Consider the following 23,399-nt stretch of genomic DNA (forward strand, 5'->3'; position numbering starts at 1 on the left):
TTTAGCCCTCATTAGCATTAATTTTTAATGCAATTATGCTATTCTTTTACGCCGAGCTCATAAATTACTGCTCTTTTGTTGCCCGCTGGCCTTGTAAAATCCAAAGTAATGCTTTGTCGTCTGATCTTTAAGGCAATTACTGGCTTCTTCACTCTTTTATCTCCCTGCATTTTCAATAACCTGCTCTCTAATGATTTATCTCCGCCGTACCCCCCCCCCCCACCCCACCCCACCCATCGCCTCTCCTCCCCACTCCTCCTCCTCCTCCTCCTCACCCACTCTGCCTCTCCCTCTGTCTTTTCGGCACCAGCGGCCAAATGCCCCGCTGCCAGCCTCCGCCTCCAATCCCCTATCCGCCCACATCTCGCCGTCTCTTTCCAGCAGCCCCACATCCGTCGGGGGATGCGCGCAACAGAAAAAAAAACCCTGCACACACACATGCGCCCCGGCGCTCGCTTCCTCCCGAGTTAACTGTATTAACACACGTGTGCGTGCGCTGGCGACTTTGTTTACCGTCCTCCCTCAGACATTTTCCCACTCGCCCCTTCATTTTCGACGGAAAACGCTCGGCTCCGGCGAGGGGCGACAGCGCTGGGGGAACGCCGAGGTAGGACTCTCCTCCTCTCCTCTCCACTGGTCTCTCGAGGACTTACCTGTAGGCTAGCTGCTCTTGTTTATGTAACCCCAAAGTTGGGTAAACACGCACACACGTACAGCGCTTGGCATCAAACAGCTGGGTTAAGCTTGGCAGGGCTGCGCGCTGGGGGCGATGCAGGAGCTCCGTTCGGGGCCCTTGTACGCAGCCGCAGCAGCAGCAGAAAGAGAAGAATAAGCAGCAGCAGAAGCAGAAGCAGAAGTAGAAGAAGCAGCAGCAGAAGCGGAAAAGCAGCAGCAGCAGCAGCAGCAGCAGCAGCAGCAGCAGCAGCAGCAGCAGCAGCAGCAGCAGCAGCAGAGTCAGACACACTCTAATCTCCAGGCCCAAACAACAGGCTGATCCAGCATCAACAACACAAAGCACTCAATAAGAAGCTACTTTGTTGAAATACAACTGATGCTGTCTCCACGGCGCAGAAATACATCGCCTAGACCAGGCATGGGCAAACTACGGCCCGGGGGCCACATTTGGTCCATTAAGCTTTTTAATCCGGCCCTCCAAACTTGAATTAATTATATTATTAGTAAGTAAGTCAAAAAATAGCTGTACTTCATCCAATTTTTTCACTGTTTTAAAAGTAGTTTTAATAAAGAGCTAAACACCATGAGGCTTCAAAGACACATATTTTGTTGTAACTTTGGTTAATTTTCAATAGACATTGATGCACATGTTTTCTGCTTATCCCATGATCTCCTATATTCTCCTATGAGGTGGGTCACCATGACACTCCATCCATCTGCTTCTGCTCCGCCCCCCTCTGTCAAACTTTAGAACCCGTGGTGGCCCCACCAGTCAAAACGTTTGTCCACCCAGGACGCAGACAGAGATTGCGAGACGTCGAACACGCCCGACTGGTTTCTGGAGGAATTGGACACCACAAAGTGGTTAGTTTGAGAAAGAATTTTAAATGATGATGTCACGTGCCAGACAGCAAACTTCTGCTTATCAAAGCAGGTGTCTGGCGCAGCCCCTCAGTTAGGTAATACTTTTAAACCGTATCGATCAGGAGGCGCTGACAGGTGCGGATGTTAGCTCTGGAAATGCATCAAGTGGCTAATGAGCAGCTATTAGGGCCCATCGATTTGCTGATTTCAATTGATAGCCGGCAGGGCAAAGCTGCACATCAATATTTGCATAACTAACAGCCTGCAGCTTAAAGCCAATGAAAAATGAGACCGTGGACGAGCGAGACGGCGAGCGACGGGGAGAGAGGAACTTGTTTTCAAGCCGTGTCTTCACTGCGATGCCTCTGAACTGCCACCGAAAGAAGCAGGAGGACTTTCGACTGGACAGCCGTATTCATGCGCTCTCGCGGCCGGTTTTCACTCTGGTCCATTTTTGTGGGGCAGAAGATAAAACTTGTGCGATAAGTGAGTGTAACTATGCTGCGGACCAGGTACACATTTCGAATGTGGTCATTTAAAAGGAATAATAAAAGTCGTACAAAAACGTTGTCAGGTAAGTTGGAAAGCAGAACGGATGACGTCACTTCCTGCATGGCTACGTGCTGTGTGTGGTCTGCGATGACCATGCACGCACTACAAGAACTGGATACCAGACTGGCAATATGGCGCCGCGACCATTTTGTCTCCCCAGAGGCCAGTCAAAGTACTGCTGTTCATAATAAATCTTTGTAGATGTTCAAGTCATGGACTGTCAATCTGTTTAATGTATATATATAAAAACAAATACTTATTAGGCTGGTCAAAATCTACGTCCATTGAAATGAATGGACCGCCATACAGGATGCTGGGGGAGGGAGGGTCGTTTTTTACACTTGACAGAGGAAATGCTACCAAGCAGAAAGACCAGGAATTTTCTGGGAATTTTCACTCAGCAAAAACCTTTACAGTTCTAAGAAATTTATTTCTATCTTGGCGCCTTTTTACTGCTTTTTGGGTTTGTAGTTTGCCCGCAAAAGGCAGAAACCAACCAGTGGCGCCGACGCCTGTGGCTGGCGGGGGTGGGGGGGTGGGGGTCAACAGGGCACGTTGGAACGGAGGGGCAACTCTGACAGCCTGCGCCAGATGTCCCCATCGTGTCCCCCGGGGGACAGTGCGCGTGCGCATGTGAGGGCGTTTTGCGAGTGGAGCGAGCGCGCGGTCGAGGGGAGACGTCCGGCGACGGAGCAGGTGGCCGATCCGGTCTAATGCCTGGTCCCGCGGGGCCACAACATACAAGGCCCCATCCCCTCCCCCCTCCCCCGCCTCCTTCAACCGCAAACACGTAGATGAGTCGAGTGATTCCACCTTGTTGTCGGAGTTTGGGAACTTTCCCCCGACGCTGGAGGAGCGCCGCGACGGAAAGTCGTAGTGTAGTTTGGATAAAAACAAGTGTAGTTTGGGGGCATTGTTTGACCCCCCCCCCCCCCAAACCCCTGGGCCGGACGGTGAGATTTGATGCGTTTATGCGATGCCTATTTGGCACCAGGAAATGAAGAGCAGCTGGTGACTGAGTGGCAAAAAGGCACGCACGCGTCTCCGAGCGATAGCGATCTCGCCGCTCTCCAGTCAATAAAGGTCTAAATGATGAATTAAGGGCCTAAACAACCCGCTAATGACGGGACGACGGGGAGGCCCACGCGCCGCCCTCGCTATCTCCCCCACGCATCGTCCCTCGCCCTCCTCCTCTTGCCATCCTCCTCCTCGTCTTTTCGGCCCGATCCATTTATTTAACCTGTTTCATTGTCTCCGTTTCCTCTCCTCGACTGACCTCTAGTTCAACAGAGAAAAGTCTGCCAGTCTGCAATTAAAGGAATGTGTTTAGCCTCCGTCCCTTGGCGCCAATCACACGATCACGGCGAGGGACATTAGGGGCCGGCCCCGCCTCCCCGCGGCGTCCGTCTATCAGGGCCACAGATCTGAGGGGGGCTCGTGCACGTTGGTGTTTAATTAAAACCGCTGTGAGTGATGTGAGGGAGTGATGGCTGTTTGTGTTTTTACGGACCCGCAGCAAACTCCGCACAGGACTCGAATTAGTCAAATTCGAAATGACGGCGATCGCACTTTGAAACGGTCCACGCGCAAAAGTCTCTCAAAGACGGTCGCACACAGTTTCCATGTCTGTTAAGATCACATGACATGTTTCCCCCATCAGGCCTGACATGTTTACTCGCTCTTCACTTCTGATCTAGATTAGAATATCTATATATCTATACATATCTACCTATATATCGTCACCCTTTTAAATTAATGGCCTTAGTCATTTTTTTCAAGTTTTGGGGAAAACACAAAAAGACATGGCCAGCATTATCAAGAGATGATTGAAGGTAAAAACTCATTTTTGTCAAAAAATGACTTAGGCCATTATTTTAACAAGGTGACGATCTATATCTATATCTATATCTACACATGGATTACATACATATTTATATATATGTATGTACACATATATACATATATGTTTGTGATAACATTATCAATATAATCTATTAAAAATATTGAAAATATTAAAACAATACATTCATCGCTCTCAATTCATGGGTTCACAAAGAAACTTTTCAAGACTAAGTACTGTCCTGTCTGTCGACTATATAGTCTGATATTAGTCTGTAATCCCAGTTAAGTCCTGGCTGCTCCTGCTGACCTGGCTGCTAACTGGCCAGTGTATAACCAAAACCAGGTGGGTGTTTCTCTTGCTGTATGTCTGCTGTGTGTGTGTGTGTGTGTGTGTGTGTGTGACCGAGAGGCAGAGAGCCGTGTGAGTGTTAGCCGATGTCCTGCGCCTGGGCAGCGTCACAGAATCTCATTAAATAGTGAAGCTTTCACAGGCTGAGCGGTGAGATCTTCAAGATCACAGTGACTTTCTCTGTCTGCAGGTCCAGAGAGACGCTCGCAAAGTCTTTCACTCAAGTCTCCAGCAGCTGTTTATTACTGAAAAAAGAAAAAAAAAACCCAACTCCAAAACAACTGCTGCAATTCTGAATATAAAACACAGATTTCCCCCCTTTTCAGGAGAGCCGTGTTCAATTTTAAGGCATATTTATGAAACACTTTAAATTGAGCGGCTCTGCTTTACAATAAATTATGAGAACATGCACAGATGAATAGTTATTGCACTTTAAACTCAGCCTCTCTGGTGCCGCTGCGATCAATCTGGACGAGTGAAACGGCTCGGCGGTGTTTTAGTGTGATTGGAGTTTGTAGCGGAGCCCCGGCCTTTTAGCAGAAATAACGCTATTTGACTGCTTTAACTTAACGTTAAAGTCGGCGTGCGCGCAGAGGAGAAAAAGAAGAAGGATTAAAAAAAAAAAAAAAAAAAAAAGTGCAGCCGCGTCCATTTTTTCGATTGCGGGCTGGTCAGCAGCTGTTTTATGAACAACTCTGATTAGAGAACACGCGGCGCAGCTAATTACTTAATTGGAGCGAGGCCCTTTAAGATGAAAATGATGTCATCTGAATCCAGGAAGCAAGCTCGATTTTCACGTCGGCTAATACGGGAATGTCAACACGCGCGCACGCACGCACACACACACACACACACACACACACACACACACACACACACACACACACACGTGCGCACCCCGTGACCTATAGCCGTCCTGACGTGTAGCCATCAAGCAAGCAACTCTTTTCGCTTAGTCGGGGTGTAATTGATTCTCCCTTTCACTCCATTTGCTCCTGACAGAGTGCAAGCGTGTGTGTGTGTGTGTGTGTGTGTGTGTGTGTGTGTGTGTGTGTGTGTGTGTGTGAGAGAGAGAGAGGCAGAGAGACTCCTGTTTGTGTGCTCTGCTACAAACTATATTAGTAAAGGTCATGGCCGTGTGCGTCCGTGTGTGTGTGTGTGTGTGTGTTTCAGTAGTAATTAATTAGGCAAATGCTCCACATCTCCTCCTCTGACCTCAGCCCAAGACTAATAACCTCGGCAAAGTCAAATATCTCCCCGCTTTTCTTCCCCCCCTGCCCCCCACCTCCTCGGCCTCGTCCGCCGGAATCGTGCAAAAATAACAAATTAAGAGTGGCACCGTCATTTGCATGTAAATGCAGGGGAAACGCCGCGCTGTAATTGTATTCCCCTTCATGAGCTAAATTGTGGGAAACAATCACATTAATAGCGCGCTCTAATATCCAGGCAGTCGCGCTGTGCGAACCGGGTCTATTTCAGTCCCTCTCTCCGTGCAGAAGTGGGGGGGAAAAAAACACAATAAACGAGCGCCGTTCTGGATTCGAATCACCCAATTTCACGACAGCCAATGTTTATCGACTCCTGTCAGCCGCACTCCCCCCACGGTGAGGCCGCATCACTGGACCTGCACCGCTTCCATTCATTTAGATCTGTTTGCTTGTATTTTTTTTTGTGATCACCTGTTGTTGTCGTTGTTAAGAGCTCTGCATTTTGTGCACTGCATTAATTGTGCTACCTAAAATGTGAATATCAAAACTATAAAGTGGAAGCTTGTGGTTGGATTCAGAATGAAAGCGAGCTGTCTATAAATGGTTACGTTTTAATTATGGGTCTACTAGTGAGTTTCCATAAAATGCTGAACAAATTTAAATAAAGACTTTTTTTAAAATCTAAATTCTCTTTGGATATAAAAAAATAAAAGTGCAAGCGCCACGTTTACGTCAAAGTATTGTGATTTTAGAGTTTGTAAGTGTATTTTGAACGACATTGCTGAAAGCAGCGGAGCATCTGAGAGAAGGTTTCCCCAAATGCTGCCAAGAACGGCTGCAAAGCAGAGCGACGCTTCTCGTCTCCTCATCAATCCAGACAGATGTGTGATGCCAACGGCCAGGTTCCCTCGCTCATTACGGAAACATCGGGGAAGACGCAAACAGCACAGGAGACTGTTGACAAAATCAACTCAACAAACTAAAGCGTTTACGGGATTAGCTCTGACTCAACAACAGCAAAAATAAAGACGGACTAAAACCACCTCAAGCAAGCAAACCCTTTATTCCCAGTTGGTGGGAAGTTGTATGGAATTAATCATTGAATAAAGTGGATGCGAGTTTTATGGAGATGCACAACATGAAATGCTGACATTTCTAATTCCAATCTCACTCAACAGCTCTCCAGCACTTCCACTTGTTTGTTCCAGATCCAGACTCCTCCCTACTGCCATCTAACCAATGCTGCTGATCACAGGTAGCTGGATCAGCCAATCAGCAACCCTCATCAGGAGGTTTGATACAAGCCAATGGATTATTTACCGTACATAAAAACAAATAAATAGACAGTTGTTGTGAGGTTCGCGGTTGCGGAATATTGTGATTTAACACTGTGTTTTCCACCGCATCCTGTGATGACAGTCGTCCCAGAGCTCCTCCAGCCTTTTGATCACTGCAGTCCAAGTCAGGCTGCGGCTGCTCGCCACATCTTTCAGTGATCGACGGCCACAAGAGCACAGCCAATGACATTAACAACTTGTCACACAATTGGGCCTTTGCGATGTTTATTGCTTGAGACCCCCCACCGTACAACTGCGGCGCAGCGCTGCCGGCTTACAGCAGGAGCGGCTCGGCATGAATGCAGCCTGACGCAGAGTTTTAAATGGAAGCTAATTTTGTCAAGTGTGAAAGAGTGAAAAATGTTTGGCTTCTTAAACCAAAACTTAAAGATAGAAATAGAAAAAGAAAGGGGGGTATTATTATCATCATAACCATTAATCAGCCTTTGTGAAATCTCCTCCCAATAAACAAATAATACAATTATTTGTGAGACAACAATTAACGATAAGGTTATTTTCTTTGGTCAATACCATTTATTTTCTTCTCCATTTTATTTGTTTTTGTCATCATTCTTAATGTTTTCTATTGAGTTGTACTGTATTGGTTTGGATCATCAGTGTACACAATCTTGCTGCAGTCCACACAGGGACACTTGACTTTTTTGTATGTTTTCAGGGGGGCAAATCTATCTATACTACATGTCACAGTATGTGTCTACCAGTACATAGTGTTTCAGTGTTTAGTCTCCAGTAGATTACAACTCAATTGAAATGACTTTCTCTATTATAAGCTGCAATGCAATGTCCTAATGACACCGCGTTGTGCTGGAAAATACACACTTGCACGCACACAGAACTTCAACTTGCCAACCATTACACACACACACACACACACACACACACACAAACCATAAAATCTATGCAAAACAACCAACACTTAAAATAAAAACCCCAGTGTGAGGTGACGTGTGAAGCCTATGACAGATCGTGCAGCGGGTGGAGGGGAGCTGCCACGTCACCACAACCACCCAGGATGGCAACACTTTGACCTGCAACAGTCACAGCGTGTGCAGCCGTAGAAACCGGACCACCCTGGTGGACTGCCGCGCCACGTGCACCGCCGCCGCTGCTGTGTCTGATCGTGTCCAGACACAAACGTGCGTGTGTGTGTGTGTGTGTGTGTGTGTGTGTGTGTGTGTGTGTGTGCGTGCGCGCAAGTCACTTTTACACCTGGGATTGTTTTCATTGGGAATACCGCTGCTAAATGCACGGGGCGCTTAGGGAAAAACTCCCATCGAGGGTGTAACGATACATCGATATGTCAATTTATTACGCAGCGATTTTGATGATGTCGATACAAATTGAAAATATTGATTGCATTATTTCTAAGATATAACTTTATTTTGACACAGCTCGTCTGCATCAACATTCCCATTCACGTGCACGGCTGCCTTCAGTGCATCCAGGCAGGTCATGGCGGGCAGCAGAGAAAAAGATCACAAGTCGGCAGTGTGGCACTGTTTCAGATTTCAGACGCCTACACGGACAAAACACAATGAAATTGCTTGCTTTGTGTTGGTGAAGAACTTTTGTTTAAACATGTATTGCATACTGGATACAGTGGCTATTATGTAGGATTACATGCAGGTCTCTGGTTTTCTTGCACTTCATAAACATCAGCTGAGTGGAAACCCTGGTTAAAAAAATATGCCTGGAATAGATGATGAATAAAACGGTCATATCATAAGTTGTTTTACGTGAGTTAATATAAATGTATATGATTGTGTTAGATGGGCATTTGATATTGCATCATATCAATCTCAAGCTACAGAATCGAATCGAAATCTCGTTGCAATCATATCGCCATCCGAACAAATCAATATATCATCGTATTGTGATGAAGATCCACCACTTTATATAAAGCCAAGGAAAAAGAGAATTGCGCATGAAATACTAGACGCTAAAGTGCGTATGTTCAGCTTTAACTGCATCAACAAAACAAAAAATAAAACAAACAAACAAACAAAAATAAAAAAGTCTCCACATTCAATATTTACCGTACGCATCAATATTCCCAAACCTGAACGAAGGTCCCGTTCCTCCAAAATAAATGAAAGCCAAGCACTCGCGGCTGCTGAATGTACACCTGCCAACGTGGACGGAGGTTAATTGATAAGGGTGACCCGCGAAACGATTACCAATCAGCGAGGCTAAGAGGGGGCTGTCAATCAGCCGTCCACTCGGCCTGAGTGAACGGGGGTTGGGGAGGAGGAGGAGTCCTGCGCGGGCCATATTTGCGTGTAATCCAGCCCGTATCAGATAAATATGGAGGCCGCGATCGGGTCGGACAAGTCGCTTCGCGGATATGCTTATAGAAATGATTATTCTTTAAGCCTCATGGCTGCGGATGGAGCCGCCAAACACACACACACACACGCTGGGAAACATCAGCATCCTATTACACGGGGACAACAAAGAGTCACGTGGGACCATCGGGGACGAGAGGTGGGAGGTCACCTAATCACCCAGCAGAGGGAGGGAGAGAGAGAGAGAGAGAGAGAGAGAGAGAGAAGGAAGGTGGGAGGGGCAGAGGGGATCAACTTTAAATTTGCGGTGATGAAAAATCAATAAAGCGGTAATTGCTTGGCTTATCAGGGTGCAATGACACAAATTGGGAAGAGAAGGAAGGTAAGGGCCACCATCCATTCTGCACGCCGGGGCTTTTTTTTTTTTTGGCTGCAGAGCGAGGAAGAGAGGGAGGAGAAAAGAGAGGGAGGATGAGGGAGGGAGGGTTTGGGCTTCAGTGGGCCAAGGCGAGGGAAAAGGAGAGAGAAAAAAAGAAAAAAAAAGGTCTCCTCGTGATAATTAAATCTTCTCACACTGATTTTCTGCCAAATTTATTTCCCCGGGGACTATAACTCTGATTCAGTGCTTACAAGCCTTGCATAACTAATCACTGCAACGTGCCGGGAACTACAGACCTGAATGAGTCGGGAGGGGAGGAGAAAATAATAATAACCACCCCTCAGCAAAAAAAAAAAGAAAGAAAGAAAGAAAGAAAGAAAGAGAGAAAGAGAGCAGGCAAGACAAAATCTGTGATGTTCTTCAACTCCGAAACGTTATCGTTACTCAGGCAGGAACAACAAACAGAAAAATAAGTGCGGGACGCTCTTCTGTAAAACTCCTTAACGTCTTAAAGCGGCGGCGTAATTGATTGTCACCGTGGTCTTTCTTGCACAGTGTGGAACGGGGGGAAAAAGAAGAAGAAGAAGAAGAAGAAGAAAAAAAAAAGAAGGGAAAACCCCGCCTTTAATTCCTGGAACAGATCGGAGCCATTGAGCCAATGAAGTGTCGGCTCAATATTCCTCTTGACTGTTCCTGGCATGATTGTGTTGAACATAATAACACAACAAATAAGGCCATTTATCTGGAGTAACGACAGGCGATGAGGCTGAACTGGGCCGGTCGATCGCCGGGTCAATACAAAGCAGATTTTCTTACATCAAAATCACTGAGACGGATCTTCCTTCAGCGCGGCGACGCAACACCGAGAGCGATACGCACCCGGGTGTGTGTGTGTGTGTGTGTGTGTGTGTGTGTGTGTGTGTGTGTGTGTGTGTGTGTGTGTGTGAGGAGGGGCAGGTGGATCGTGTAGCCCGTCGGAGAAAAGGGTGCGTTTAAAAAAAGAAGGAGGAGGAAAGAAATAAAAAAGAGGCTCCAGCCTGAGAAAGAGAGAGAGGATGCCGGGAAGTATAATTACGCCGAGGTGTAACTCACACACACTCTCCCCTATTAAAGTCCCCGTGTTTTAGCTAATGCGATGAGATCGGCGGACATCGGATCGTTGTGTGTTTACAAGCCGACAAATTTCACCGCTTGTCCTTCAAGTGGCGGCCCGAGTGCGAGCCGCAAAAAAAAAAAAAAAACAACCCAAAAAAAAAAAAAAAACTCTGCAGCGCGGCAAGGTAGCAGCGCCGCCGCTGCCACCGCCGCCGCCCCGGTAATTAAAACATTTAAAGCCCAGCCAGCCCCCTCTGTGCTCCCGGGGTGTGATATGGGGGTCACGCGCCTGTAGATTCTAATTTGCGCGTCATTTGTATTCATGACAGGCGCGTGCTAAATATTTAACAGCAGCCCGGCAGGAGTTTTTGTATTGTGAGGCTTTCCAGGTCAAATAATTTGATTTCAAGGCAGATTACATTAAAGCGTCAATGTCCAAGCCACCGCTCTCACTTGCCTCTCATTTCCTGCCTTTTATTGCGGCCGCGATAGGCCGCGGAAAAACTGAGGGGACGCGGGCTGCGGGATTATACGAGGGCTTGTTACGCCGTTGGATTGGTTATTATTTTCAATTAGAAAAAGCGGGGGGGAAGGGGGGGGGGGGATCACGTCACTTATGCAAAGACCTGGCGCAGTCACGCGGCGACGCTACGGCTAGCTAGCAAGGCAAATATTATCTCAAAGAAAAGGGCGGGCGGGCGCACCTTTCATTCAGTATTATTTTCTTTCGATATGTTCACTGCACGGCAGCAAACGCAGGACATTTGCAGTTTTGAGCCGAGACCCTGCAGGTGATTGACAACACAGCCAGTTAAACAGTGATGAGGCATTAATGGATGCGAGGTCCAGGAAATGGGCGGGAGGGTTGGGGGGGGCGAAGAGGGCTGAATATTTAATGGTCATATAATTCCTGAATGTACACACGCGCACTCTTATTATACACACACACACACACACACACACACACGTTCGCACTCGCGCGCACACACACCCATCCGGTGACCTGTCCTTACACACTGCGTAATTAGGGAAACAGTCCTTTCGTTTAGCTGCCAAAAGAGCAAACCGTAGGTATATATCCCCCTAATGATATGGGTTAAAGAGCTATTATAGGGTCTCATTAAAATATATGATCTCCCAATCTGGTGGCGGTTTTGAGGTAATGGGGACAGATCAGCATAAGGGCTAAAAATCGTCTCCGCGGGCTGCAGGCTAATGTCCGGCGCCGATCTGCATAATTCTGCATGCCGCCGAGCGGCTGCAAAATGGAAAAAAAAAAAAAAAAAAAGGGATTCTTCTTTTCCCCCCTCGTTGCGGGCGCATTTCACTGGTGGGCCCATTGTGGAGGAAGGCTCCGGCGCTCTGGAAGTGGCATTTGAGAGTGAGGGAATTAACTGGGGTTGTCAACTTTTAGGGCCAATTTTGTGTGGTAGGAAAAGCAATAAAAAGGGATTTGACACAATGTGCGTTTGTCAGTGTCACAAACTGTGTTTATGTTCGACTGTTAAGGCATTTTAGCCCAGTGCGTTCATTATGCAACGCGCTCAGATTGGCATGGGTAGCGTCGCAGCAAAATTGCGCACTTACACTTAACAGAGAAGGCGACGACTCCCTTTAAAGCACCGTTTGTTTTCCCGACAGACACCAAAGACAATAAATGTTTCCAGTTTTCACATAGAAGCCAAACACACACACCACAACTACAAAGGTAGATTTAAATACGCTGCCCTAAGGTCAGGTGGCATATCATCCTAGTTAGAAGCTAGTGAGGATTAGCGAGTGGGTACTGGCACTAGCTTGGACACGGAATCAAAATATTGTTGCAGTTTAGAACACACTACTGTGTTAATAAAGCCAAACAAGGGGAACATGATACTACACGGCCAACTCTACAGCACTGTTGCTATAGTGCATCTTTGTTGCAATATTAAGGGATTGAGCATATTGACCAAAAAGCCAGTAATGTTGCTTTGATCTATATTCAGGAAACTCAGGAAAAGATCAACAAAACGGCTATTTTACCCCCTCCAGCCTCACTATGCACACAGTCCTGCCATCCTACCACACACACACACGCACACACTGTTGTTCGGCTGTTCGTTTAAGTGCCAGCTAATAGTCTGTGCGCAACACTGGCAGTCGGTCCGTCTTATTACAGACGGACACACGGCGCTAGCTAAAAGCCTCCTGGGCAGGCAAACAACTCTGGGCTTTAATAGCCTAAACAAGGCCAGCAACTAACAAAGAATTCCTCCTCCCCTCGTCTCCTCGCACTCTTTCATATCGCATTGTTTTCTTTTTCAACAGCTAGCATCATCTGGCTGCCCTTTACCAGGGAGCCAAAACACTCCTTTCAAGTGAACACTACTTTGTTAACTGATGACCACGGGGTCAGTTATTGATCCCTTCCTTCCTCTCGCTCAGCTGCCGATACGGCGAGGAGAGAAAAAAAAAAAAAAAGTCAAGAAGAAGAAGAAGAAGAAGAGAAAAATCACTCTTTTCTCGCAGGGCTCGGCGGTGCACGGCCGAGGCGCGCAACAATAATAGCTTGCATATCATAGCGCAGCACATGAATCAGATCCTGGTGGTTTCGATTAGGACGGAACTAACTCAAACACACCGCCGGTCTAGGACGCGGATTCTATTTGTGAACGAGGAGTGTAGGTGGTGCTACTCTTCACTTATCCCCTCCGCTCTCCTCAAAGGCTCTCTCATTTTTAGTTGACTGAGTGGTTTCAAGTGTGAACTTTCTAGTCGCGCAGACCTTCAGGGGTTCCTGCGGGGAATCCGGAGACCCCTGGTGATCTGTTGTTTAGCAGCGGTGGCGGTGGCCCACCGCCTCGCTTCTCGCTGCGTGGAGGAGGCAGAGGAGGAGGAAGAAGAAGAGGAGGAGGAGGAGCAGCAGCAGTAGGCCGGCGGACTCGGCTGCTGCTTGGAGTTTGAGTGTCGCCACTGAGACAAAGGCGAGTCACCGGGGGGGCCACGTTTGGAGGGTTTTGTGTCCCCGCGCGGGAGGCGTGGCGGGAATTGAAGCGATCATCCCGGAGGGCAGAGCAGCGATCCGCCGCTGCTCGTTTCGTACAAGACAAACGGGCGCGTATGAAAGTTTCGAGGAGCTCAAACGAATCAGAAAAAGAGGCAACAGGGGAGGGCGATCGGAGTGGTTCTCAAAGTTTGGGGCTGCTAGTGTGTGCAAACAATTGGGGAGAAGATAAGGAAAAAAAAGTGAATAAGTAAATAAATAGTAGAATTGATTTATTTCATAATAATAATGTAATTATTGTTTAATTATTATCATTAAATATAAACGGTAACAAGCTATTATATACAGAATTATATAATAATATCATATGATTGAGTACCAGTAAAAAACATCATTCATGGCGTTGGTTTGTGCCATTTATCAAAAGAAAAACACACAGTAGCCTAAAAGTGAAATGTGACACAGTGTTCCTTCTGTTTACAGCAATTTGGATGCAACCATTAAGGTCACGATTGGCTGACGTGACCAACTGTGAACTTAACGGCCCTCAAGCTAGTCTAGGTAGTACTAGACGGACGGGTTTGCGACAAAGAGGCTGAAGGAACAGACGGACAACTCAGCTGTGGAAGATGCTGCAAAAAAAAACTGATTTTTGTCTAAAGTAAGAAAATACGAGGCAGCATACATTACATTATATATACACAACAAGTATGGCTTTACAGTCACCAGAAGAATACCCATGATAATCAACATGTTTGTTGATAGTATTCCTATTCTAAATAAATGTTACTATTATTGAATACCAAATAAAAGTACAATTTATTTATTTACCTATTTTGTAGCATTGTCTATTAGTTTTGCAGGGGGTCCGCAGGGGGTCCGCGGCCAGAAGCTAATGCTGTTTGGGGGGGGGCCATGGCCTGGAAAACTTTGTGTAGGCCACCACTTTGGCACCGCCCTTAAAGGTGAAGGTGCAAAGAAGCGAAACACAGCAGAGGGCGGGACAAAGGTGGGAGCAACCAATGCGGACATCCAGAGGCAGCATCGCGGGGGGGAAGCAGGGCGACGACATTTTGGAGCGACGCAAAGAGCGAGGACGGAGGGGAGGCTGGCGGAAGCCCGGGCGGCGGAAAAAAGAGCAAGAGGGAAGGAATGAATTCCTCCCACAAGTCGGGGACAAAAGTAGCACCGCAGGGCTAATTAGTTTCCGATGGCTCCGCTTTCATTTGGCTGAAAGGTCAGCAAACTTTAAAGGTCACTCTGCCGGGGCCGGTCGACGTGGAGTGAAAAAGAAGGAAAAAAAAGCGGGGGGAAAAAAACAGGCCAGAAAAAGGGAGAGGAAAAAAACTCAGCAATGAAACAACGACCAGGGCAAATGATGCTGCCACACACACACACACACACACACACACACACACACACACACACACACACACACACACACACACACGAATGCGCGTACACAGACACGTCCAGTGTTGGTGGCAGTCAGGTGACTTCAGGGCAGCAGCGTGAATCTACTGCCCTCCTCCTGAGCTCCTCTAGCGGTCACTGCTGCAGGCTTATATCATTTGCACACTTCATAAAAGGCAGATCTACGCTCACGTGTTTAGACGAGCCAGAAGAACACGTCTCCGCTTTATCGAAATAAAAAACAGCTGTGCGTTCGTGCAAACGTGCACATGTTGAAAATGTTCAAAGTGATTCGTTCATTCCAGGAAAGATTCGGACTTCTGAATCAACATCTGATTTAAGAATGAACCCCCCCTGCACCATGGAATATGATCAATATCTTAGTGTTCTTGCATTACTGTAGTCACGGCGTCAACATTTTTCTAAAATGGTAACATGTGAAAGTTTAAATGTGACGATTCTGTTGATTCGTGATCTCTCTCCATGGTTCCTTTCAGGGTTGTTCGGCTCATCGGACGACACGCGCGTCTCACCTTCCTCCTGTTTCTTCCTGTTCTCCTCTTCCCTCTTCGCCACCTTGGCCCTCAGCGCCTCGTCTGTCTTGGCTGAAAAGAAACACAACAGAGGTCAGAGGAAAGCAACAACTATCTTTACGATACACGGAGAAATCTTCAGGGAACGTCCAAATAAAATAACTCAAATTGATTCCTGGCTGCTGGTTCATATGCATTCAGAACAGAATGCGTCTTCATTATGTTGAATGTTTTTTTTTTTTTTGCTATCTCTGAGCCCTTATGGGATGAACATGGAACGTGTGGGAGAGGGTCAAAAACAAAGAAAAAAAAAGACGAGTCCCTGCCTTTGCATGACTACTAGAACTGACCCGCCAGTATGACTCCCAGAATGCTCTGCTGGTATTCTGGCAGACCATTTACTTTAACAGACTATTAACATTTTCTCTCTGCACTTTGTCTTGCTATTGCAAGGCAGGGGCCTGTTAGTTAATTGAAGGATATTATTATGAATTAATTGGTTTACTGTTTCTATTTTATTTTTAAATGTCTTATTAGCCTGTAGAAAAAGATTAAAGGTTGAAATTTAAATCAGCAGGCTGCAAATAAACATTTTTTTTTTTTTTTTTTAATTTGATTAATTTGAAATTGCATGATTTTGCATGTGTGCAATATGAAGGTATTTATTGTATAATGTTAACCTTTGCTTGGTCCAAATTCAATTGGGTCCATGTGCAAAGTTTCACTGTTTTATCTGGAAGATTTCAACGTTGGCCCGCGACTTTGTCCGAGTTTAAAATGTTGGCCCCAACTGTGTGTTTGAGTTTGACGTGGCTGCTCTAAGAGGCGTCGCCCTCATCTGCTTTCCCTTTCACGGCTCCGCTGAAGTGGTTGCCGCCTCCTTGGACCTGTTTGTCTTGGCGGCGTAATGAAAAGCTTAAGAGAAAGTGATGCGGCAGGAGTAAACTCTCATCCGTGATCACCCCCCCCCCCATCTCCCCCACCACCCTCCCCCCCCCACCTGCCTTCTCCTCCCTGAATAATCAAGGTGTTACGCCGCATTAAAAAATATAATGCCATGTATGGCAGGACTATCAATACTGCCTCCAAATTAATTACATTTCTGTTGCGGCGCATCATTTATTTTGCCGCGTGGAGGCCTCGGCGGAGCCATTTGCCTTTATTGCTATCTCACTTGGTTGATGAGTAAGCTATGTAAAATTGAGTCTCCAATATCATTACACTTAATGAGTTTAAACTTTGTGTGAAAGAGTGTGAGAGAGAGAAAAAATGGCTAGAGAGACACACACACACACACACACACACACACACACACACAGACACACACACACACACACACACACACACACACACACACACACACACACACACACAGACAGACAGACAGACAGACAGGAAGTGAATAAGAGCCCGGCACCGTTTTTGGGGCAAGTTTACGCAACATCAGCGTGGGTGTGAAAGTGTGTGCGATGATGCGCCCGGAGAGTGTTTGTGTCGGCGGTGGGTGTCCCAACGTGGTTAACTGCACCGCCTGGGACGCCCAGGCGTGCGTGCGCACGCACGTGCGCTCACCTCGCTGTCCCTGTGGCGGGAACGTAAAAAAGCGTGCTGTGCGTTTTTGTGCGGACTGCGTGCACGTGTGTGTGGACGGACGGACGGACGGACGGACGGACGGAGGAGGCCGAGGGGGTCGCGCTCGTCTCTGCTGCCGCTGCTCCTGCCGCCGCTGCTTTGTCTGCTAATTGGCGCAGACAATGGAGCCGTCACACCGGTGCTACGGCTGGTTAAGTCGAGAGATTCCACATCTTTGCTAACAATGACTCTACATGGATGACTGAGCCCTCCTCTGCCTCCCTCAGCCTCTCGTGTGTGTGTGTGTGTGTGTGTGTGTGTGTGTGTGTGTGTGTGTGTGTGTGTGTGTATGGGGGGGTCAGTGTAACAAGAATCATGAGCATCCAATCTGTCACTCTCCTCCTCGTAACCGCCGTCACACTTGCAGCCACAATCTGAGGGGCTGCGTAACTTTCCACGCACAGGCCATCATCTGTGTGTGTGTGTGTGTGTCTGTGTGTGTGTGTGTGTGTGTGTGTGTGTGTGTGTGTGTGTGTGTGTGCATGCGCTCGCCAACTCCTGCCTGTGTTCCTCAGCTGTTGCCTGTTAGCTCGGGGCTAGCGAGAGGCAGGCAGACAGGCAGGGGAGGGAGAGACATAGAGAGAGAGAGAAAGAGGGGGAGAGAGAGAGAGAAAGAGAGAGTGGTGGGGGCCGTACGGAGAGAAAGAAAATAACCGACAACGAGGAAAACAGACAAACAAGGCGAAATAAGAGGAAGGGGGCTGCGGTGTGTCTGTGTGTGTGTGTGTGTGTGTGTGTGTGTGTGTGTGTTTGTGGTGGTGGTGGGGTGGGGGGGAGCTCTTGTGTGTCAGTCGACACACAAGAGTTGCGCGGAAACCGACAACGGGAGCGATTTGTCGCCTCTTTGTGTTTTGCGTGTTTATCCTCCACCTCTCTCCCTCTCCCCCCCCCAACAGGTTCTCTTATCCTCTCGAACTCTCGTCTCCTCTTCCTTCTGTGTTTGCCCTCTCCTACCCCCCCAGCCCCCTCCCCGCTTTATTTTTTTCCTTCTCTCTCTCTCTCTCTCTTCCTCCCCACACTCATCTCTGCCGCCGCCGCCGCCGTGCCTGGAGGCGATAGCAGCAAATCAAACTGTTTATCCATCTCTCATCAGCGCGCCGCCTCACGGGGAAGAGGCTCCTGCCTCCTCCCCCCCCCCCCCCCAAAAAAAAAAAACAAAACAAAAAACAAAACAAAAACAACGAGAGCGGGCCTGAGCGAGCGCCAGGACCGGTGATACCATTTAATTACATCAATGACGGAGAGAAAGCAGAAGAAACGCAACAAAAAGGGCAATAACAGTAATGAGAATAATATACATTGCTTCATGTAACACCTGTTTCCATGCCACACCTCACAGGTGTGCAGGCGCTAGACGAGCATTCAGCCTAGTGAGAGCGCGATCGGGGCGACTTCAGTTCGTCGGAGGATAATTCCGTGAAGGACTTTTATTAGCGGAGGTAATAAAACGACGGGGCGTCGGCGAGACGGCGGAGCCCCTCTCCTCTGCACTTCATTTAGACTTTGCTCCGTCGGAGGAGGGGGGTGGACGTCAGCAGAAGGAGGGGGGGCGAGAGCGTCGGTGAAAATCACATTGTGATTATGAGTGTAATTGCAGCTCGGGGGGTCCCGGGGGTGTGGTGTGGGGGTCGGGGGGGTGGAGTCGCTGTGATGACGGCGCCGGGGGAGAGGATGATGCTTTACGCCCGGCAACAGAGAGGTGGAGAAAGTGAGAGCGACCGGCGGGGGAAGGAGGAGGAGAGCGTGGGAGGCGGAGACGCTCTGCCAGGACAATGCTCTCTCGCTTGCTCTCTCTCGCTTTCTCTCTCCTTAGCGCTCCTTTCTCTCTACCCCCCCCCACCTCCACCACCACCCTGAAAAAAAAAAAAAAAAAACGCACCAAACCTCATCCTTCGCTCCTCTCCTGTTCTCTCCCTCCCCACTGTCCTCCTCCCTTTGGCAGGATTAGCCGGGTCTCGTTAGAGGGGGAAATGTAATAACGCTACCACCAGGTGGAATCGGGCCCCCGCTCCCATTATCAGCCGGGAGATGGATGGGCCGTGTAGGGCCGGCGGGGGCCACGGGGCGCACGCAATTTAGATTCAATAAACTGGCAAAGCAAGAACACCCCCCCCCTCCCCCCCATTCCCCCTCCCCCCCATTCCCCCTCCCCTCCTCCCCCCCAATCTGATTTATCTCTTACAGGCCGCCGACGCTTGCTGCCGCGACGCTGATTCCCCATTACCACTCGGAGAGGGACTATTCATTGGATGTAAGGCGCGGCCTTGTCGCCCCCCCCGGCCCCCCTCGATCTCCTCCCCCGCCCCGGGACGGCGGCAAAACAGATACAGCAGAAGGGTTAATGCGTTTACGCACAGATAAGCAATTAAATCTAAGGCCGAGGTGAGTTATAGAGTTATTACGGCGATGGGGTGGTTTGAAAAAATAAATAAATAAATAAATAAAATAAAATAAAACAGGACAGAGATGTTATTCAACACCGGGGGAGGGGCGGCAGCTCGGGCCTAAGGCAGGCTGGGCGTAGCGAGCATTAAAAGTGAGAGAGGCGATCATATTATAGAGTTCGCGGGGTGAGAGAACAACAGAAGAGCAGCAGTCTGCCCACGTTGCTCAATAAAGCTCCATACAAACACTTACAAACAAGCGGCGCCGGAGACAGAGGTCACCGCAACAGTTATCCACTTAGTCTGAGTTTGGAACGGGAGTATATATAGATGCGTGTGTGCGCGTGCGCGAGTTGTCGTACTCGGGCGGTGGGCGTCGTCAGCCGGGCCGCCAATCAAAGTGAACCCGGGTGTCAGCGGACGAGGGGGAGGCAGCGATAAATCAGCCCCGGAGCCGACGACACAACGTGATATTAGAGGCAGCGAGGTGCCATTGGAAAAACGTCCCTTCCAATCAGGCCACGCTCCGAGGCAACGCTCTGCATCGGCGGGGAGGGTCGCAGCGTCCATTAATAATCTGCTTAATTGATAGACAGGCCGACGGGAGGACGGCGCAGGATTCACCGTCACGGAGGCCTGTGTGCACTTGTTCAGAATTGAAAATACCATTTGATTTGCTTTGTTATTAGCAGTACTGAGAGGCTAGTTTTCTTTTTATCCTCTTTAATTCACTTCATGATTCCCTCTGGTGATTGTCGTATGGTTTGTATTGTGTGTTTGTCTGTTTTTAGTGCTGCAATAGTGTAGTTTCCCAATTTGGGGTCAATAAAGTACATCCATCTATCTATCTATCTATCTATCTATCTATGTAGTTTGTGAATAAGGGTGAATTAACTTGAAGGAAGATAAACTAAACAACTGCAAAGGCCTCTATTAGAACTAATCAATCTGAATGAGCGTTAATGTTTTGTTTTTGTTTTTTTCCCTAAGGAAAATAAATTACCCAACATCATGACAAAAAGAAATGAGCAGTGTTGATGAAACGCACAATATCACCGGGCTGAAGTAATAAGGGACTTTGAAAGGTTGCAGTCATGTGATTTAAGACCCTTGTTCTTATTGCATCGGTATCAGATTGGCATCCACTGCAAGGCTGCGCTTTAGAATAACTGGCTGGAGGTGTGGCTATTCTGGGAGAGGTAACAGAGCCCTGTGTGACATCGCAAAGGGCTATTTATTTTATATGTTACATCGGAAGGGACCTTGTAAGCAGGAAGTGAGAACTCTACAGGTCAGAGATGTTTTAAACAGAACTATGATGCCAAAGTGCTAAAGACAGACGGAAGTCCTTTTGCTACATAACATAAAAGTCCAGTTTCAGAAAAATCCAGCAGAAAAGAAAGATTAAATAAATAGGTAAAACAGATGAACGTAATAAAATCAATTCAATTCTTAATAATAGAAGCGCTCAGTGTGCCTCCACTGTCTGCTTTTGGTTTTCAAATGTTCCTGTTTAAATAGAGTGTTTTTATCTGACCTTCCCGCAGCACTGCAGGTCTGATGGTTCAAACGCGCACTCGATACTCGTAAGTGAAAAAAAAAACACACACAGCTTCTTTTCACTGCTTTCCTGTCCTCAGGCAAAGAAGCTGAACTGTGACAAAGGAGACCTCTGCATCTGCGAGGGCACCGCGATGATGCTGCTGTCGGTGTGACGGTACGGTGCAAGCACGTGGCAAGATTCAATGGATCTCCGAGATGATGCGGTACCCGAAAGGACCACCGGGTGGCAGAGCGTGCAGAACACAGCGTGAGTGGGAGGTTGGAATTTGAGCGGATGGAGGATGGAGATGCAGGTGCTGCGGGAGTCAAAAGCAGCTCATCCAAGCCAACTGGCCATAAAGCACCGTTTGACATTGGACCTGTCGTGAGCGCAAGCTGCATTGTGATTGGACGGGCAGACGGGAACAAATCACACGCGAAGTCAATCAGACATTAACTGCAGCGTGCACAAAATCACTCAAGGACAGGGGTGTATAATCTGAGGAGTGTACGCTTGACATTGTGTAACTTGTGGTGGGCGAGGAGGAATGATTCCAACAACACCAAGTGTGTGTGTGTGTGTGTGTGTGTGTGTGTGTGTGTGTGTGTGTGTCAAAATCATACGATCTTTGTTATTCCCTGAGACAGAAAGTAAATCATTCTTTGACAGACTATCTTCTGCATCTGCCATCACAACAAATAACAAAGATATCGTCTACAAACCTCGTCATTAAAGAGGTAAGACATTGCAAAAATCAACCTCATTATGGCCTGAAACACTGCACATGTTCTTTATAGTACTATTTTAGAAGGATACATTTCTTAAACAGTAAAATTTGGAACCGGTACCAAGATTGTCTTTTCTTTCTAACCCTTTCAAGTCGCAGATCTATAGTAAGTAGCATACGTGGAGTTACCTCCCGGTTAACATCAGACAAAAAGCCTAAAATGCACAATAAAAATATTTGACTATATGCGTTCCAACCAAAGCATCTAAACATCTCAAGGGTCATTTCCACCCAACCTGCGTTGGCCTAACGTGTGCATTATGATAGGCATTACATTTAAGTACTGCTGTGATCATTCTGCATCTATCCCAATTAAATTCTAATCTGCACTGAACTGGATGAGCTGGGATGATTTTGTTCTGTTTTTTTTCAGTTATTTTTCAGATATTCACTATGTTGGCTCCACCCTCCGTCCCCCCTGCTCCAGGTAGACATCAAGGCTGATCTAACACACATGTAGGCATGTTTTGAACCATTTAATATGACAAACAAAAACGGTGTTAGTTGTTTAAATCCGGGACTGAGAGGAATTCTGCAGTTCTGCAGTTCAACTTGTGGCACGGTGGAAGTGAACCGACGGGAACTTTCAGGAGGGACAAAGGATTTTGTCAAGTGTTGAAAGAACAAACGCCATGAACAAAGTAACTGTGACATAATGCGGAATCATTTTTCGCTTTTTAAAAAAAATACTTATGAAATGGAAAGGAGTGACAACTGATGACTGAAGAAAGGTTTTGTCATGGACTTGATCAAAACTATGCTGCAGAGAAGCCTGCTGTCAGACAAGCCATTCCAGAGAAACATTTTAATTGGTCAGGAGCGACCTGTCAAAATTTATGCGACATTCTCAACATAAAATGGGCTCAATAAGTGCCGTGGGTGAATTTTTTTTTTTTTTTTTTTAAATACATTTTCTTTAGAGCCACCCACCGTCCCAAAGCCCTCTGCATCGCACTGCACGCGGACCGAGTCTCATGTCCTCTGGGCAAAATCCTTGAGCAGGACATGCGGGGTTGAGGACTTTGGGTGGGGGGCAGGGGGCGAAAGAGGGGGTTGGGGGGGGGGGGGGGGGGGCAGCCCAACGTTCACAATGTATGTGGGTGGCTGGGACCCCTGCACCTCCGGCCCGCCCTCCAAACCCGAGGGCGCGGGTGCGTCCCTCGACTCCCGCAGCCGACGCACCCACCGGGGTGCTCGGCGGAGACGGGGGAGGGGGATGGAGGGTGGGGGGGCTCGGACCCTGGGCCAAGGGGGGGGAGGGGCGGAGGCCTCCAGCGGTCAGGGAAGATCAGAGGGGAGGGTTGCTCTGTGGACCCGCGCTGCGCCATAGGCTGCACGCACACAGAAATACACCTGAGGATCTCTCTCTCACTCACTCACACACACACGCGCACACACACACACACACACACACACACACATATATGTATATATATATATATATATATATATATACAGATGTCAAAATATTCACATAAGGCATAAGAGAACCTCATGCGTAGAGATACGCAAAAAAA

At 47.7% G+C, this 23,399-nt stretch overlaps 1 protein-coding gene across 2 annotated transcripts in view; it reads right to left on the reverse strand.

Moving 5' to 3' along the window:
- rsrc1 (arginine/serine-rich coiled-coil 1) overlaps positions 1–23,399 on the reverse strand; it is a 109,851-nt gene that overhangs the window by 8,594 nt on the left and 77,858 nt on the right. For both annotated transcript variants that reach the window (XM_076036071.1, XM_076036073.1), the window contains exon 7: positions 15,537–15,608. In XM_076036071.1, the coding sequence (XP_075892186.1) occupies positions 15,537–15,608 (72 nt within the window). The remainder of the gene's footprint in view (positions 1–15,536; positions 15,609–23,399) is intronic.

Source organism: Nelusetta ayraudi, unplaced genomic scaffold (genome assembly GCF_046127955.1).
Source record: "Nelusetta ayraudi isolate G7.1 ecotype Tasmania unplaced genomic scaffold, CSIRO-AGI_Nayr_v1 ptg000048l, whole genome shotgun sequence".
NCBI classification, from domain to species: domain Eukaryota; kingdom Metazoa; phylum Chordata; class Actinopteri; order Tetraodontiformes; family Monacanthidae; genus Nelusetta; species Nelusetta ayraudi.